Source organism: Schistocerca nitens, chromosome 10 (genome assembly GCF_023898315.1).
Source record: "Schistocerca nitens isolate TAMUIC-IGC-003100 chromosome 10, iqSchNite1.1, whole genome shotgun sequence".
In the NCBI taxonomy this organism is placed as follows: Eukaryota; Metazoa; Arthropoda; class Insecta; order Orthoptera; family Acrididae; genus Schistocerca; species Schistocerca nitens.
In genome coordinates, this window is record NC_064623.1 from 96,178,733 (window position 1) to 96,195,281 (window position 16,549).

Below are 16,549 nucleotides of genomic sequence, written 5' to 3' on the forward strand. Positions count from 1 at the left end.
GAACCTCGGTCACTGTTCCAATGACCATATACTGCGTTCTTGACACCAGGATTTACGGGCTCTCCTGTGACCAGGGGTCAGTGGAATGCACCTTGCACGTCTCCGGGCGAATAGACCATGTCTGTTCAGTCGTCTGTAGACTGTGTTTCTGGAGACAACTGTTCCAGTGGCTGCGGTAAGGTCCCGAGCAAGGCTACCTGCAGTACTCCGTGGCCGGCTGCAGGCACTGATGGTGAGATATCGGTCTTCTTGTGGTGTTGTACACTGTGGACGTCCCGTACTGTAGCGCCTGGACACGTTTCCTGGTGCTGGAATCGTTGCCACAATCTTGAGATCACACTTTGTGCCACACGGAGGGCCTGTGCTACGACCTGCTATGTTTGACCACCAGTCGCTTCTCGGGCCAAGTCCCCTTGGCTCCATTCAGTTCTGTTGGGTTCATATTGGAATGGTACAGTAGCAAATGTAAGAAGGCGACATTTGAATGGTGTGCTCGATGCTGTGAAAACGATTGTTTTTCGTTTTTCTACGATACTTATCTACCTATGTGGTATAAAACGATGAACAACGTCCAAATATAGAGGATCTGGTTTTTCATTTTTGCCTTAAAAATTTTGATTGTTATGATTTCTTAATTTAAACAACTTTCATGAACAGTCTTTCATAAAGCACTCATAATTAAGAATTTGTATTTGAAATGGAAACAGGAATTGCGTGTCCAATATGTAATTAGAAACAAGAAGAAGTGCATTATTCATAAAAAATGATGATGAGTTTTATAATTACGTGATATAGGTATTTCAAATTGAACGCAAAAAAAAAGTTATGGTAGAGATCTGAACCAAGGCACGAATAACAGCATTTCATTACGCTACCGACTACGCTGTATGTTCGATAAGTTTACGGTTATTAACTGCAGCATATATAACGCTGGGAAAACTTCAAAGCCGATTATCTCCGTAAAATTTATGAAAAACATTAAGTACAGCCTGTTTCTCGGTACTTTTTAACCGTATTCCACTTGCGTGTTTCACTACGGAACAGAAAGCAGCCTCAGCCATTTTCACGCTGCGAGTTAACAGCACGGCAATCAGAGCACACCGCTGCAGAGGCTGTGACTACACTCTTTTTTAAATAAAAACTACGTAGCTAAAGCGTGATTAAGAAAAACATTGATGGCTGTTAATATATTTGAATAACTTAAAGTTTAATTTAGCGTAACTAGGTAATAAGATATCTAATACATAAGTAGGACCTATTTCCAAGAGCGTAACAACACCAGTGTACGTGTGCTACGGCTTCTGACCAATCATCGCGTTTGTGTTTGTTTGTATCAGGTTTATTCTTATGATGAACGGATTATACAATAAATGATGCCGTTTACTTGCACCACAAAGTCACCTTTGCAGAATGAAGTGGTAGCTGTTGATGAGCGCGCGTACTTTCCGTTGCCCAAATTCTGCAGTTCTGCGTTAGTTACAGTACGTCTGGCAGCTTAACGGTCTTGTCACTTCCGTGGCCAGTCATTGTCCACTTTCATGTGAGCAAGAAATTCCAGAGCGAACGTTTGCCTTATTGTCGGGTCAGCAGGAAGCAACTCGTGAACATGGGTGATTTTCCAGAGCGAAGTTTGTCTTGTTGGAGGTTCAGCAGGAAGCAATTCCTGGACATTGGTCATTTTGTATGGATGTTTCGTAGGGTTTTACACATCGTGGTCGCAGGCATGTCCAAATTTTGGGCAATTTCCTGTGCACTGCATGTTTGCACATCACAGCTCGATCCCTCCTGCAATGCTGTGAGTAAATCTTCAACAGACGTCGGATCAACTGTTTTCCTCCCTCTGCCACATTCAACTTCATAAGAACCTAACTTTTCAGATTTTGTAACCATTTTCTCCAGACCTTTAGCACACATCGGACTATGCCGCACAATCACTGTTCTTGCAAGAAAGGTTTACCAGCAGCGAGTGATCCTTCATGGAGACAAGTTGGTCGCCTCAGATGCAAGGTGAGGAACAGCTGTGTGCATATTCTGAAGCTTACAGTGCCATCTGTTGATCAAAGTTTCGTGAAATTATTATTATTTTTTTTTCCAAGACGTTTCCCCCTGCTATTCAAACATGACGTCATTCTGAGCAGTGGTTCTCTTTCTATGGCGTTTTGAAATTGAACTTTTAATTATAAACCCCTGTGTATACTCCTCTTGAAGGGAAAACTACATCCAGCACAATTTGTCGGTTACAATATCTCCTGTAGTAACTAAATCACAAACACCGATTTACTACGAATTTTTCCTTCAGTTTTAGCTTTCGTAACAAGAGCCCATGAAACATGGCACAAACATAGACATCTGGCTGTGCTACAGATCAATCTGTTACCACAAACGTTCGATTCGCCGCTCACAACCAAATTATAGGCTTTCAACCTTACCTAGACATTGGACTAAGCTACAGAAAAAGTCGAATATCAGAAAATATAAAAACAGCAGAAGTAGATGTAAAAATTTACCTACTATACATGATATCACTATAAAAGTTTCCATAGAAATCTACATTAAATGATTCCTTCACACTGTGACTCTAAGTCTATTCAGAATTCAGCATTGATTCAGCAATTAAGTTACCTGATCCTCCAGACGTGCTAGTCACAGCAGCTGGCAAATCTTGACTTGGCACTGATGAATGCGAGATTGGTGTGCGACCTGTCTGTGATGCCAGCTTCTGAATATTCTTCCCAGAGTTCCTGATCTCCTTCTTTGAATCTGCCTTGCATTCTGACTGCGCTCTCGGTGGTTGTATGTACACGTCAGTGCCAGGGCGTTGCAGATCCTTGCTAGAAATCTGTACGTTTGATTTATATACAGGGCTGCAAAACGGGAAGAATATGAGCTGTTTTTATCGTTAAAGAAAAAGAATCATACATATGTGTACCGGTGTGTTAAGTACATATGTGTACGTTAAGTCTTTATTCGTCTACCTTCTTTTCTGAGCCCAAGCCCTAGCTCTTGTTCTCTCACTTTTATTCCCCATTCCCACGGAAAATGGAGTTTAAATTTCAAACTTTAATTCAATGTCCTAGTATAACCTTTGTATCCAGTCACATTCATCTCCGTGATACAATCACTACTCAAACCAAAACACCTTAGCGCTGGTTTTAAAAATCGCCGACACACCACTATAATAGCGCACTGAAATATTTTCTCGATTACCATGCAAAGTTAAATAAACAAGACGTTTTTCTACCCCTTTTAAGCTTAAAAAACTAGTTCCACCGATTTGTTTATACAACTATAAATAGTAAGAACAAATGCCGTCTGTAGACCTCCACGTTTACCGAGATCCTTGGATCTACAGGATTATTAAGCGTGTCCTAGACGCTCAATAATACTGCATAATAATATTATTCAATATTATTGACGTATTCCCTGACAGTTCAATAAAATTGTGCAATAAGATTGTGGTTCGAAATGTTGAAGATAGAGCTGCTGCTCATGTGATTATTGCCGTGCATTGTTGCAAGCAAAAAAGAAGTGGATGACAAATTTGGTCAAGGGCTGTCAAAGATCACTCACGAGAACTTGTTCGGAGAATTGGGGTTGAACAAAAAAATCTTAACCTTGTGTGTGTTGATGGTCCAGCATCTGATATCTTACAGAAAGTACATAGGCATCCCCATACATAGGCATTCCCCCACCCTTTTTCTCTCTCCTTGAAATCTGTAGTAAGATCTTTCGTTCATTACAAAGTTTGTATACACTTCTAGAAGTGATTTCCCACGATCCGGTAAACCTCTCGTTTAGCCAAATGTAGCACCACGCAGCTGATCCCTGTGAGATAACACAGTTGCTTCGGGCAAGCCACCTATCGATGCACGTCACATATCGGCCGATGCCCCCGCTCCCTGTGTAGGGAAATGCTACGAGATTATCAACACTTCCCACTTTCGCCGAAAAAGCTTACTAATAACGATTTTCCTGTCATTAGGCCGTTACAACAATAAACAATGTCACGCATATGGTGCAATGAAATAGATATTTAAAAGAACCCACAGGTTAGTTATTAACATTACAGTATTATATTACAGTTGATAAAATAATGGTACTTTATGTCGTAGAGCGGGTGGGCGAGTAGCCAATCAAGCAGTGTTTGTTTAAACGCTGGTTCTGGTAAATCTTTTAAAATTTGTGAAAGGTTTCTAAGGGAACCTAGATGTCATCAGGAATAAAAAATGGATATTTTATTTTTAGTTTAATGAAATTCTGTGATTCTTCTTGCTTCCAAAAATATGTACTTTATATGGATTATTTCATCATTTTTGTGTTTAAATGCCTTTTTAAATCAGATGCAGCGCTTGTCTATTAAATGCTGTCACACTACTGTGAAACACAAAGCACTCCATCTTCAGGCCACAAGTGGCCCATCGGGACCATCCGACCACCGTGTCATCCTCGTGAAACACAAAACCTTGCCGAAAATGTTGCGGTATTTAATTTTGGGGCCGATATTACCATAGCAATCTTTAAGAACTTGTCGATTGTACAACAAGCAGTGATTTATTACAATCGATTTTTCTGTCGATACAAGTAGTTGCAGTGCTTCGTAGTGGGCACAATCAAGATATAAATGTCGATAATAAACTATAATGAGCACAGAGATTGTACAAGATTTTCCAAAAGTGTACAAAGCGTTATTTATTACATATAAATAATTGAATGGTGTGTACCCAAAGTGAAATAAGCAAATAAAAAAATAAACCATAAAATCTTTGGCCTTTCCGTGGCGCTTAGCAGACGGCAATTGTTCTGGTGCACGATGTTTTGTGTGTAAACAAATTGGTGATAACACATCACTCGATGATTCAGTATGTAAAGAGGGTACAGGAAATATTTTGCTGTTAATTTAGCTTTGCACGTTGACCGAGGAAAGATATCAGTTCGCTATTATAGTAGTGTATAGGTGATTTGTAAAATTCCCGCTAAAAGTGTTTGTGTAGTGGTTTTATCTAGAAAATAATGAGAATGTGACGGGAAACAGACGTATAGTAGGACGTTATACTGAAGTGACAATGGGGAGGAAGAGGATAAGGGCGAGGAAGCGTACAGGTCCGAAAGGATTTAACCCTGTCAGCGCTAATTTTAAGTATGTAAAAGTTCTTAAAAACACTTATTAACATGATTCATCCCCGCCGACAATTTGAAAACAACTCATGATCTACCTGTTTTGCAGCAAGCAACCGAAACAGCAGACATATTTTAAGCGGAAACCACAGCATTATGTGTGTAGCACTCAGCAACTGGCATCAGAGTCGGATCACACATTGTCTGGTAAGAATTCTTCAGCTACTGTGACTAGTACATCTGCAGGAGCAGGTAATTGCAGATGGAGTGCTGAGCAGACAGTGTTTGAATTACAATGCAAACGAATCTTTTATTGTATATAGTGAACTCATTTATATTAAGTAAATTTCTACACCTAGGCCTACTTCTGCTATTTCTATATTTTCTAGTATTAGACTTTTCTGTAGTATAGTCTGGGGTCTAGGTTAAGTTCAAAGGCCAAAATTTTGTTCTAACTGGCGAAGCGAACGATTGTGAACGCGAATTAAAGGTTGTGGTGACTGATGCATCTCTAGCGTGATGTTAATATTTCTGCACTGTTTAACATACTTTGCCATATGTAGCCCTAGCGCCTTTTTTGTTACAAAAGCTAAAACACTAGGGAAAAGTCACATTGCATTTTGATTCATATCATGTATAGGCCTATGTATGATTCATAAACTACAAAAAATCAAGGATATACACGGCATAACTTTTACAAAGCCTTGTGCATGATTGTGTTAGCATTTACTGACCCTCTGAAGTTCAGTAAGGGGAACTCAAAGAGAACTCAAACTGCTGTTAAATTTCGCATGTGCTTCTGTCTACACAACTTCATCAGAAGGTTAAACTGTAACGGGAGTCTATTTTTTGCAAATTTCCACATGTCAGGTCAACCACAACTTTTGCTGAACTGATTTGTTCATTGCTTCATTTGCTGGGCTAAAAAGTCTTATGTCTTCCATTGGCTGTTTATCAAATATGTACATGAATTTTGAACATTATATGTGATAGTTGAGTGAACATCTCTAAAATTAGGCTACCTGACTTGGAATCACAATTCAGTATATTATACTAATTAGTCATTCATGTATTGTTGTTGAGTGATGTATGATTAGTCAGTTTAGTACAATGCAGTGTGAGCTATCTCTATATTTCATGTGCTGGACCCACTCATTAGCAATTTCTCTTTTTTGCTCTACCTGTTACTCTCTAAGGAGAATTGGCAGTAAAGGATTGCATTTGTCAAGCCCAGTGCCTGAAATTGTGGTATGTTGTGCTACTGGATACACAGAATGATCACCTCTTTTACCCATTAGTGGTAATTTTGACTGCAGCCGTTCTATTTCTGACATTTTTCAACTAATAGCTGGACCCTGTTTTTAAGGTCTCTGCGACATTATTTATCAAACAAGAACATAATTGACCACTTGTTACCAATGCTACCATGAGAGCTACATAGATGCAGTGGTTGTTAGTGTTTTTTTTTTCCTGGCAGCACATTTTCCAGCTTGTTCTCACACTGAAAACACCTTGTCACGAGTTGCTAAGAGACTCGCTTGCCACTGCTCGCCAGCTCCTATGACTGATGCACTTGGCTTAGAGTTGTAGCAGTATGGAATGTCATACCCCTTATTTGTCATCTGAGCTCAGTACAGATTAACGCTGACCCCGTCAGGATTCGAACACGGGACCCCATGCTCGGGAAGCTAGATCGCTACTGCGAGACCACGAAATGAAATGTCATGTGGCTAGGGCCTCCTATTGGGTTGGCTGATTGCCTTGTGCAAGTCTTTTAAGTTGACGTCACTTTGGCGATGATGATTAGGACAACACAACACCCAGTCCCTGGGTGGAGAAAATCTCCGACCCAGCCGGGAATCAAACCCAGACCCCTTGGCACGGCAGTCCGTTGCACTGACCACTCAGCTATCGTGGTGGACTTCTGACAGATGCATACAAAAGTTGAAAAACTATTCTAGCTTCTGGAACTGACAGTTCCTTCTTCAGGGAGAAAATATGGACAGGTTGTGCAAGGTGAGAAAGAAGGGATAGGTTCCACAAATGTCAGCCTGAAAGTGGCCCATCTATTGAGAGGACGAAGGGAAGCATGGATAATATTTTTTGTTCCCGGCGACTGTTAATAAGGAAGGGTGGAAAACATGCTCAGTTTCTGAAAGTGTATGTTGCAAGCCAAAGGATCATGCCATTGACCCAGTAAGTTGTGGGACTTTAGCTATAATGGAACTATGTCTGCTGCTAATGTTTCATTAAGCCATCTTTTGAGTGAGACTGAAAGATTGACTGGAAAGTGTCCTCATTATGTAGGCCGGTAGAGTGAGCATAGTTTGTATGAGTGCACCGCAAATTATTGTGGGAGAAATACCACACGGTTGGCAGATAAGCTCACCACAGCCTTCACTGCACATAATTACCCCACCTCCTAATTAAAAAGCAGATTTCCTGGGCCATCACATCCAATCCTGGTACTGCTGATCCCTCCAAAAACCAACTTCGGACCACACCATTGGTGACTCACAAGGGAACCTCCCCATCGTACCCCCCTCAGATTTAGTTATAAGTTGGCACAGTGGATAGGCCTTGAAAAACTGAACACAGATCAATCGAGAAAACAGGAAGAAGTTGTATGGAACTATGAAAAAAATAAGCAAAATATACAAACTGAGTAGTCCATGTGCAAGATAAGCAACATCAAGGAGAGTGTGAACTCAGGAGTGCTGTGGTCCCGTGGTTAGCGTGAACAGCTGCGGAACGAGAGGTCCTTGGTTCAAGTCTCCCCTCGAGTGAAAAGATTATAATTTTTTATTTTCAGACAATTATTATCTGTCATGTGACGCACATGCCGTCACCAGTGTCGTATAGAATATATCAGACGTGTTTTCCTATGGAGGAATCGGTTGACCTATGACGTTGCGATCAAATGTTTTCAGTTCCCATTGGAGAGGCACGTCCTTTCGTCTACTAATCGCACGGTTTTGCGGTGCAGTCGCAAACACAGACACTAAACTTATTGCAGTGAACAGAGACGTCAATGAACGAACGGACAGATCATAACTTTGCGAAAATAAAGAAAGTAAACTTTTCACTCGAGGGAAGACTTGAACCAAAGACCTCTCGTTCCGCAGCTGCTCACGCTAACCACGGGACCATGCCGCTGCTGAGCTCGCATTATCCTTGATGTTGCTACCTTTCGCATGGACTACTCAGTTCGTATATTTTGCTTATTTTCTTCATAGTTCCACACAACTTCTTCCTGTTTTGTGTTCAGTTTTTCAAGGCCTATCCATTGTGCCAACTTATAACTAAATCTGAGGGGGGTGCGATGGGGAGGTTCCCTTGTCAGTATTATCCTGGTGTGGAATACGTGTTAATCAGCTACTTCAACAGGACCATGAATGCCCTGAAATGAGATCCATTCTGTCTGAAATTTTGTACACCACACATAAAATAGCTTTCTGTTACCCTCTCAATCTATGCAATATTCTTGTCAGACCCTATGCTCCTTCTGCACCCATATTCCTTCCCTATGGCTCCTACGCCTGTGCTCGTCCCCACTGCAAGACTTGCCATATTCACCCTCCTGCCACTACTTATAACAGTACTGTAACTGGCAAACCATATACTGTCAAAGGGAGAGCCACCTGTGAAAAGACATGTCATATACCAGGTGTTATGTAAACACTGTTCGGCATTCTACATCAACATGATTGCCACCAAATTATCAATTCGGATTAGTGAGCATAAGCAGAGGCCATTTACTATCAACCTGAAATGTCCTGTTGCAGAGAATGCACTGTAACATGACATTTGTGACATCACTGCCTGTTTCAGCACAAGTGCCATCTGGATTCTTCCCCAAGTTTCTCAGAGCTCCACAGGTGGGAACCAGCACTATGACATGTCCTTGGTTCTTGCCACCCACCTGGCCTGAATTTATGTTAATTTCTTCTTTCTTAGCATTTCTTCACTGTAACTACACTTTGCATCACTCTGTTTTAGTTTCCTACATCTTTCATTGTCTTTCCCATCTGTTTTTCACCGTCCCCCTCCCAACTCTGTTACATACAATGCACTTAACTTGTCATTATTATCTTATGCACGATTTTAGCAGTAATCTCTGTGTGCATATTACCCTGTCTTCCACCTTTAAGCTCTCTGGTTTTCAAATTCATCCAATGCAGTCCCCAACAATTAGTCTTTCCTTCTCATACCTTACGGTAGGTCTCCCCTGACTCACAGTTCTGGGTGACTTTCCTGAAAGCTACGCCTTTTCGTAGACCTCTTCAGTCCTTTTCCTTCATCCCTCTTCCTTCGCCTTCAACCCTTCTGCTTGGAGAAAGAGCCACTGGCTTGGAAAGCTTACCAACTACAACCGTCTTTTATTGGTATGTCGTGCCGCCGCTTGCTGAGTAGATTTTTTATCTATCCAATTAAATAATTTTGTTACTAATTGATTGTTTTCATTGTTATGTCAGTGGTTATTAGGCAGCAAGAAGTCATGCAGATTGGCCCAACACAGCTGCAACAGTTCTCTTGCTGCCTCGGTTTGTCAGAAGTAAGTAGTTGTGGACCCCAGAGGGTAATGAAATGTTTGTGCAAAATATCATCAGAGATGTTGAAACCCAATTTGTTACTGATTTACACTTATTCCTCTACAGTCTCGATTGTGATACACAGGTCTTCAAGTGTCAACTCCTCCATTTCTCGTGTGATTCCCAGTTCTTCACAGAGAGATGCTGTGCCACTTCGTTCTTTGCCATTCATACTTGTCTGACCACATCAAAAGTGTCTGTGCCACCTGACCCGTGTGACATATGATGTGGCTCCAGGTCTCACCATGGACTGTTGCAGCATTTTTCTTCAAACGCAGAAAACAAATTACTGCACGGTACTCCACTATACTGACAGTCTGCGCAATTTTGTTTTGGCTCCTCTTTTGGCATGCAACGGTTTTGTGGCGTGTTGATTTAAGTGTGTAACAGGACTGCAGCATGAACCTGCAAACAAATAATAATAAATAAAACCTTTCTTTTCAGAGTGATAAAAAGTAATTAGTGTTTGCACCTCATATGCTTGTTATGTTCTTTCAATGTTTTTGTCTTGGCATATTAGCAGTGTTCATACCAACTGCCTAAACACAACAAATGTGGCACATAACAGTGACTCCCCTGTTTGCCAAACATTCTCGTACATCTTCCTCGTTCCAACTGATTGCGGGTCTTATGTTATCTGTGCTTTGGTGTGACGGTGTGGTTCTAGGCCTACTTCTCCGATTGAGCCTAGAGTCCTATCTTTTGATAGCATTTTGTTCAATAAAGTCAAAACTTGACTTCTTATCCGTGGGTATGACAACCATCCTTCCCTAATCCTTTTGATTCTCTATTGGCCTTGTCATCAGAGGAATCTTAAACTTCATTCTTCCTTCCTGCCGTCTTTTCAGTTTCCTCATCCAGTTATGTGCAACTTTTTGACACCACTGTATGTTGTAGGTGTTCTGTGCCACTGGGAACTCTTTTTATGTGAATTTAATATGATCATCATGCACTAAATAAATTGCTAAATGCTTCTTTTTTATTTTTTAGGAAGTACAACTACCCCGAAGGAAGTGATAGAAATGGACCTTCCGGATGAAGTGCTAAATGTGAAACATACAAATGAAGCAATAGTTGTGGACCTTACTAAAGAAGTGACAGAAGTGGAGAGTACAAATGAAGTCATAGAGGTGAACACTACGAATGCAGCAGAACTACTCGATACACAACCCCGTATTCTGTCAGATACCTCACCTGATCTCTGGCATAAAGTTACCGTAAGTAACACACTTGTGCATCTTATTGTGTGCAGAGTGACATTACAAGTCAGTAAATAAAGTAACAAGACTGGTAGCGTAGCACTCCATCTGGCAACAGCAGCTGCCATTCTGAAATTTCAAGAACCTGAGCTATGGGCTAAAACTGTAATTGGACTATATATTTCTTTATCCTTTTTTGTAACAAAACTGCATTAGTGATATTGATGATGGGTGATGACAGTGTATGACCTATCAGTTTTCGAACATGTATAAAGTGAGTTTTAATAGAAGTAAACTGTGCAACATGTTACAGTTTGAGGTATAGACTGCATTATCGAAACTGGAAAATGGCAAACTATTGGATGAGATGAATTGACTGAAGAACTGATTAAAGCACTTGGAGAGATTTGCGGCAGTGAGTGTACGAGTATAGCTAAATGTTTCAGAAACTTGTAAACAACTAATATGAGACTAAAATTTAATCTCGACTACTCTAAAAAAACATTTCCTCCAAATACATATAATGAAGACATCAAATTATACTTATGGTAAAAGGATAAGCCACATCTTGTTTCCGTGAAGAAAGTAAAATTGTGAACAGAAATCAGTAAATTTGTAAAAATGCATCTGAACTTAAATTGTTAACCACCAAATTAGCTAGTAAGTAAGTAATTCGTACAGAAATCTAACATTTTGTAAATAATTCTGACAGTTTAGAATATAACAAAGAATTGTGCTGTATTTTGGCTAAATACTTGGAAATTACAATAATCTTAGCTCAACTCTGGAGCGAAAGAATAAAACATCCATAATAAGGTCATATTAGTACTCGCAATTGGCGATAATAATAGAATGATTAAATAAATTCCCGGTAGGAATATAAGTTTAGTTCATTTGAACAAAATGAAAGAAAATAGGAATCTGATAGCGTAATATGCTGTTGGAAAGGTGCGCGATTAAAGAAGAGAGAGAAAAGACGAGTGTGCATTCCTATATAGAACAAAATACAGGTGGCAATGAGACGCCACTCTCATTATTCTGGGCGTGCATATTCGCTGACTTGCAGTGCAGTTCATTGACTCAGTGGTTAAATTATATCTTTAAATCTTAAAATTCCGATAGAAAAAGAAAATAGTACGTTATTACATTGTGGGCAGGGCACAGTATTATATCATTCTGCACAGAACATAGTCAAAGACACTATTTCTTTGGGTTATCAGATTTTGTCTCATCCCTGCATTCTGCAGGCATTTCCAGAATGATAGTGAGATAATTTTTAGTTTAAAAGTTTAACAAAAAGTCTAAGTGCTGATTTCTGCAACAAATTTCTCCAGCAAGTCATTGGGAAAATTGTGTCCCATTGGGGGGTGGGGGTGAATACATAGAGGAGGGCTTGACACCGTGGTCTCACCTCTAATTTTTGTGGTGATAATTAAAACTTTGACACAAAAATATTTTAGAATTTGTTTACAGAAACACACCAGAAGCAATGACAGTAATCAGTCTAGTGAAGCAATGACAGTAATCAGTCTAGTTTCTTTTCACATATAAAAGACCAGCACCACACTGCTGAGAAAATTGAAACTGCATTACAAATACTCATTGGATGGCCGATAATTTTCACAACACACCAGAAGAAGAAAATTTTCAACTCTCAGTTATTAACACTTAATAAAATCATTTACTATTATAGATATGTACATGACACCATAAAGCTGATTGATGGAAATAATAAAGACATCCAAGAAATCTACATACAACTTAACAACCTACATCCCAAAATCAAATTTACCATGGTAATACAAACAGACAAATGAATAAATTACCATGGCCTCAAATTTAGCAAAAACAACAATGACCAAACATTTGCACGGTTGCCACAAGTTCTGGAAATCAGGGAATTTCAAAGGTGTCAGGGAAATCAGGGAAATTTGAAAAAAAAAGAAAGAAAAAAAAACACTGGCAAAATCTCGTTTTTGTCTCACTAGATGAAATGGTTTGTTTACTGAGATGTCATGCATCCTCACTGGCTGTACGCAGCTAAGAACATGCGCTGCTTCCCTATTCTCCCATTCTTATTGCTTCTCCCCTTCCCACCAATCCCCTCAGCTTGCAGTCAGCGCCGCATCCCCTTCTTGCTGCTAGCCTAGTAGATGTGGACAAGAGGCAGGGAGGTGTGAGGAGTGATTTGTTTGTAACTGATTCTCAGATATTGTTGACACAGCAGCTGTAGACGGTGGTCATGTGTGCACGAGTCGTAATTGTGTGAATGTGTGTGCGCTCTCGTTTTCTGGCAAATGTTATGGCCGAAAATGTAGTTGTAAGAGTGTTATGTCTTTTCTATGTGTTTGACTGCGGCTCTCAGTCATCATCTTTACAGTGGGTTGGTACCTATTCTCATTAGTATTGATTCTCAGAATATTTGAGCAAGTTATCAGGTGCTTGGATTGATCACTGTGGTCTCATTTCATCAATATGCTGTCTGTGACACATGGATAGCTGGCCACACAAGTGGAGTCCCGCAACGGGCCATTTCTATTGGTGTCTCTAATGGATCAGACCTGCTGATCTGTAGCTCATCATTTCCCACTGATGGGCATGCCATTGGGTCTAATCTCACCCATCAACCGGCAGGCCAGCTCTGTTTGTGTAGTATAATGCGGTGATTTTTCATGGTTTATCCGTGGACCCAGGACCGAGGTGCTCCTTGGCAGGCCAGAGGCCACGGGCGATGGGTTTCAGGAATTGTGACTGCCTCACCGCAAGTACATTGTGGCATTTTATTTATTGTCGTACATTTTGGCACTTTGAAAGTAGTTTATACGTCAGAAAGTTTGGACAATAAGAAGAAGAAAATTGTGGCAGTCACTGGCGGTTTGTACGCTATGTACTCATATATTTCTCCAACAATACCTGTAAAATATAGACATAACACAGTGGGTAATAACCGACAATAATGAACATAGTAGAACCAACATTTTATTGGCAGTCACCCATTGTGTTGGTTTACACAACTCTTCCCTGCCTGATACACTCCTTTCAAGAGGCCTACTTTTTTCTGAGGTTATTTCTGAAATCGGTGAAGGTATTTTAAATGTCTTGCAACTACAAGGAAATGTGAATTTTTGTTTACACCTATGGTGTGCAGGGTCCAGGACATTTGACAACCGTGCACCCAGTATACCACTGATAGTGGCAGAGGACATACGGTCCCATACGTAATTTTATTTATGTTCGAAACAGGCTTATGTCTGTTGAAGTTATTTTATTGGTCTTGATGCAGCCGCTGGGCTAAGACAGTTTTCATTTATTAGTGTGTATGTAAGTAATATGTTATCACCTACCGAATTTCGAAGTTTATGTGTAGATAGTATCCCTGGTCTAGATGTTATTTTGATCATTTTTTAGGGCTTCCGAAGAAGGCTATATTATTAAAGCAGAAGCCATGGCCAAGGTTTAAAATAAACATAATTTAGTGCAACTGTGGGCTGTTTTTCATTCAAGACAGTTTCGTAACGGTTGCTGTTGTCGCTGCCATGATGAAAATAATGTAGTAATAACAATCTCATAACAAAAATGCATTTTGACAAGGCCAAAATCTCAGAATACTCCAATCCAGGAGTATAAAAAATCACTTATGACAATCGATATAATTTTTATTGGCCAAACAGGACAAAATTTTATATCAGATTCAAAGAACACATCAGAAACAACAACAGTATTCAATCTAGCTGCTTTTCACATCTAAAAAACCAATATCACACAGCTGATAAAATTGAAACAGGATTACAAATAGTGCACAGAGTACCAAAAGGATTCAGTATGAACATGCTTGAAGAACTGGAAATATGTACCAAAGACTATCTACACGAAATACTAAATGAACACACAGACTTTAAACATAAATATTATCTGGAAAATATCATTGACAGACTGGAACATGGGAAATAGTATAGTACACGTGGACAATAAAACATACTCAGATTAAAGATATAATTCTCAGAAAAATCCAATCAGTGAAATAGAATATTATTGTAGCTTAGCTAGTTATACGTCATAAAAATACAATGCGTAAATGAACTGTCAAATAAATGTCAAATCATACTCTATAGTTAAGGAACTATCACATAAGTGTCAACATGTATTTCGTATATTTTTAAATACCACATGTCATGTAATGTTTTAGAGCATTTAAACTTGTTGTTGCCTTATGTACATTTACATTTTCTAGTGATTATTGCCTTTTGTTTCCAGGTGAAACCAGCAGGAGGTGACAGAGTAGCTGTTCTCTATGCCATCAACAGGCAAATTTCTCCACAGAAGCTCATTCCATATTTTGTAAGTTTGTAGCTGCAGGCAGACAATACTATCTTACCCACCCTAATTTTTAATTTTAATGTTAAGCTTGGAAGGAATCGCAGAGGGCAGCTAGTGCTGGACTCTCAAAGAAATTCATTCTAGGACCTTTAGGTAATTTTTGAATGTTAAGACTGTGGCAGTTGTTTCCTCAAAGTGCACCTGTCACTTATTTACTCATGACCTCGATTTATAAGTTTAAGACTTACCAACCCAAAGAGAGCTATCAGCGCTGATTCACTTGCCTTATCAGAGACGATACAGAATATAGTTTTGAAACTCAATCCACATAAAACTCCAGCTGTTTTAATCACCCGTAAAAGACTTTACCCATTTGTTTTGTAAATTTCTTCCAATTTTAACCTTAGCCTGTTTTCAAATAGTTTTCTCTTCCTGAGCAAAGAATGTGGGCATAACACTGTTCCACCATATTAACACTAGAATGTCCAATGTTGGTGTAACAGGATGATTCCTTGGAATATCATGTTGCTCTTTTAACCACTTAGGCTGACAAAAAATGTTTGTGAAAAACTGAAAAGTTAGTTCAGGTAGTTATTAAGTGAGGAACATCCTACTGTGCATGCCTCGGTTGGGTGTATGTGCAGGTGGGTAGAAAGGAAGTCATCTCATCGTATCAACAAGGAGAAGAGTTGTCACAAAATTATTTACATTACTTAGCCGATACAACTGATCGAAATACCCTTTCGGCACGCACCCCAACTACAAGAGGTGAAGAAGTCACACGGCACGGTCTAGTGGCACTGCATACCAGGTTCACTCGAGCAATGAACTCCAAGAATGGTGATCGCAAATTATTTGTTAAGTCGTAACACGTGCAGCGGGTGACAGATCGTACACGGAGTGGAACCCGACAACAGTGCAACACTCCATTTTGGTGTTATAGGATAGGATGCAAATTAGGAATACTAAAAGAAGAGCACTTTAATAATAAAAAATTAAAAAAAAATTCAAGAATTTTGATGAAAATAACGGGAGAAGGTACGATATTGCCCAGAACATTGGAGAAGATCTAAGGGGGCACAGACAGTGATGTTGCCTAAATTACTTCGAATATTTTTGAAGAAATAAATTTAATTTCATTAAGACCAAAGAAATGCTAACTGGTGTCAGGAGTTGAGAAAAGAATACTAGTTGATCATAGCAATGGAGTCAACAGTAAAAGATATCCACATGCTTAAGTAACCTTTGGCACATAAATGAAGAAGAATGTCACAAATGACAGAAGAATTCTGAGTGGCGATTTCAAGACTGTAGATGCAGCAGTGA

At 39.6% G+C, this 16,549-nt stretch overlaps 2 protein-coding genes across 2 annotated transcripts in view; one reads left to right on the top strand and one right to left on the bottom strand.

Annotated features, from left to right (window-relative positions):
- Window positions 1–3,028, bottom strand: part of LOC126209911 (nuclear RNA export factor 1-like) — a 179,400-nt gene extending 176,372 nt beyond the window's left edge. The window contains exons 1-2 of the mRNA XM_049939031.1: window positions 2,976–3,028; window positions 2,623–2,864 (exon numbers count right to left, since the gene is read on the bottom strand). Of these exons, the coding sequence (XP_049794988.1) occupies window positions 2,623–2,864; window positions 2,976–3,028 (295 nt within the window). The remainder of the gene's footprint in view (window positions 1–2,622; window positions 2,865–2,975) is intronic.
- A 1,758-nt stretch (window positions 3,029–4,786) lies between these two features.
- The window catches only part of LOC126210636 (nuclear RNA export factor 1-like), a 158,808-nt gene continuing 147,045 nt past the window's right edge, over window positions 4,787–16,549 (top strand). Inside the window, exons 1-4 of the mRNA XM_049939953.1 lie at window positions 4,787–5,137; window positions 5,225–5,322; window positions 10,698–10,924; window positions 15,161–15,244. Coding sequence (XP_049795910.1) covers window positions 5,064–5,137; window positions 5,225–5,322; window positions 10,698–10,924; window positions 15,161–15,244 — 483 coding nt within the window. The 5' untranslated portion in view covers window positions 4,787–5,063. The remainder of the gene's footprint in view (window positions 5,138–5,224; window positions 5,323–10,697; window positions 10,925–15,160; window positions 15,245–16,549) is intronic.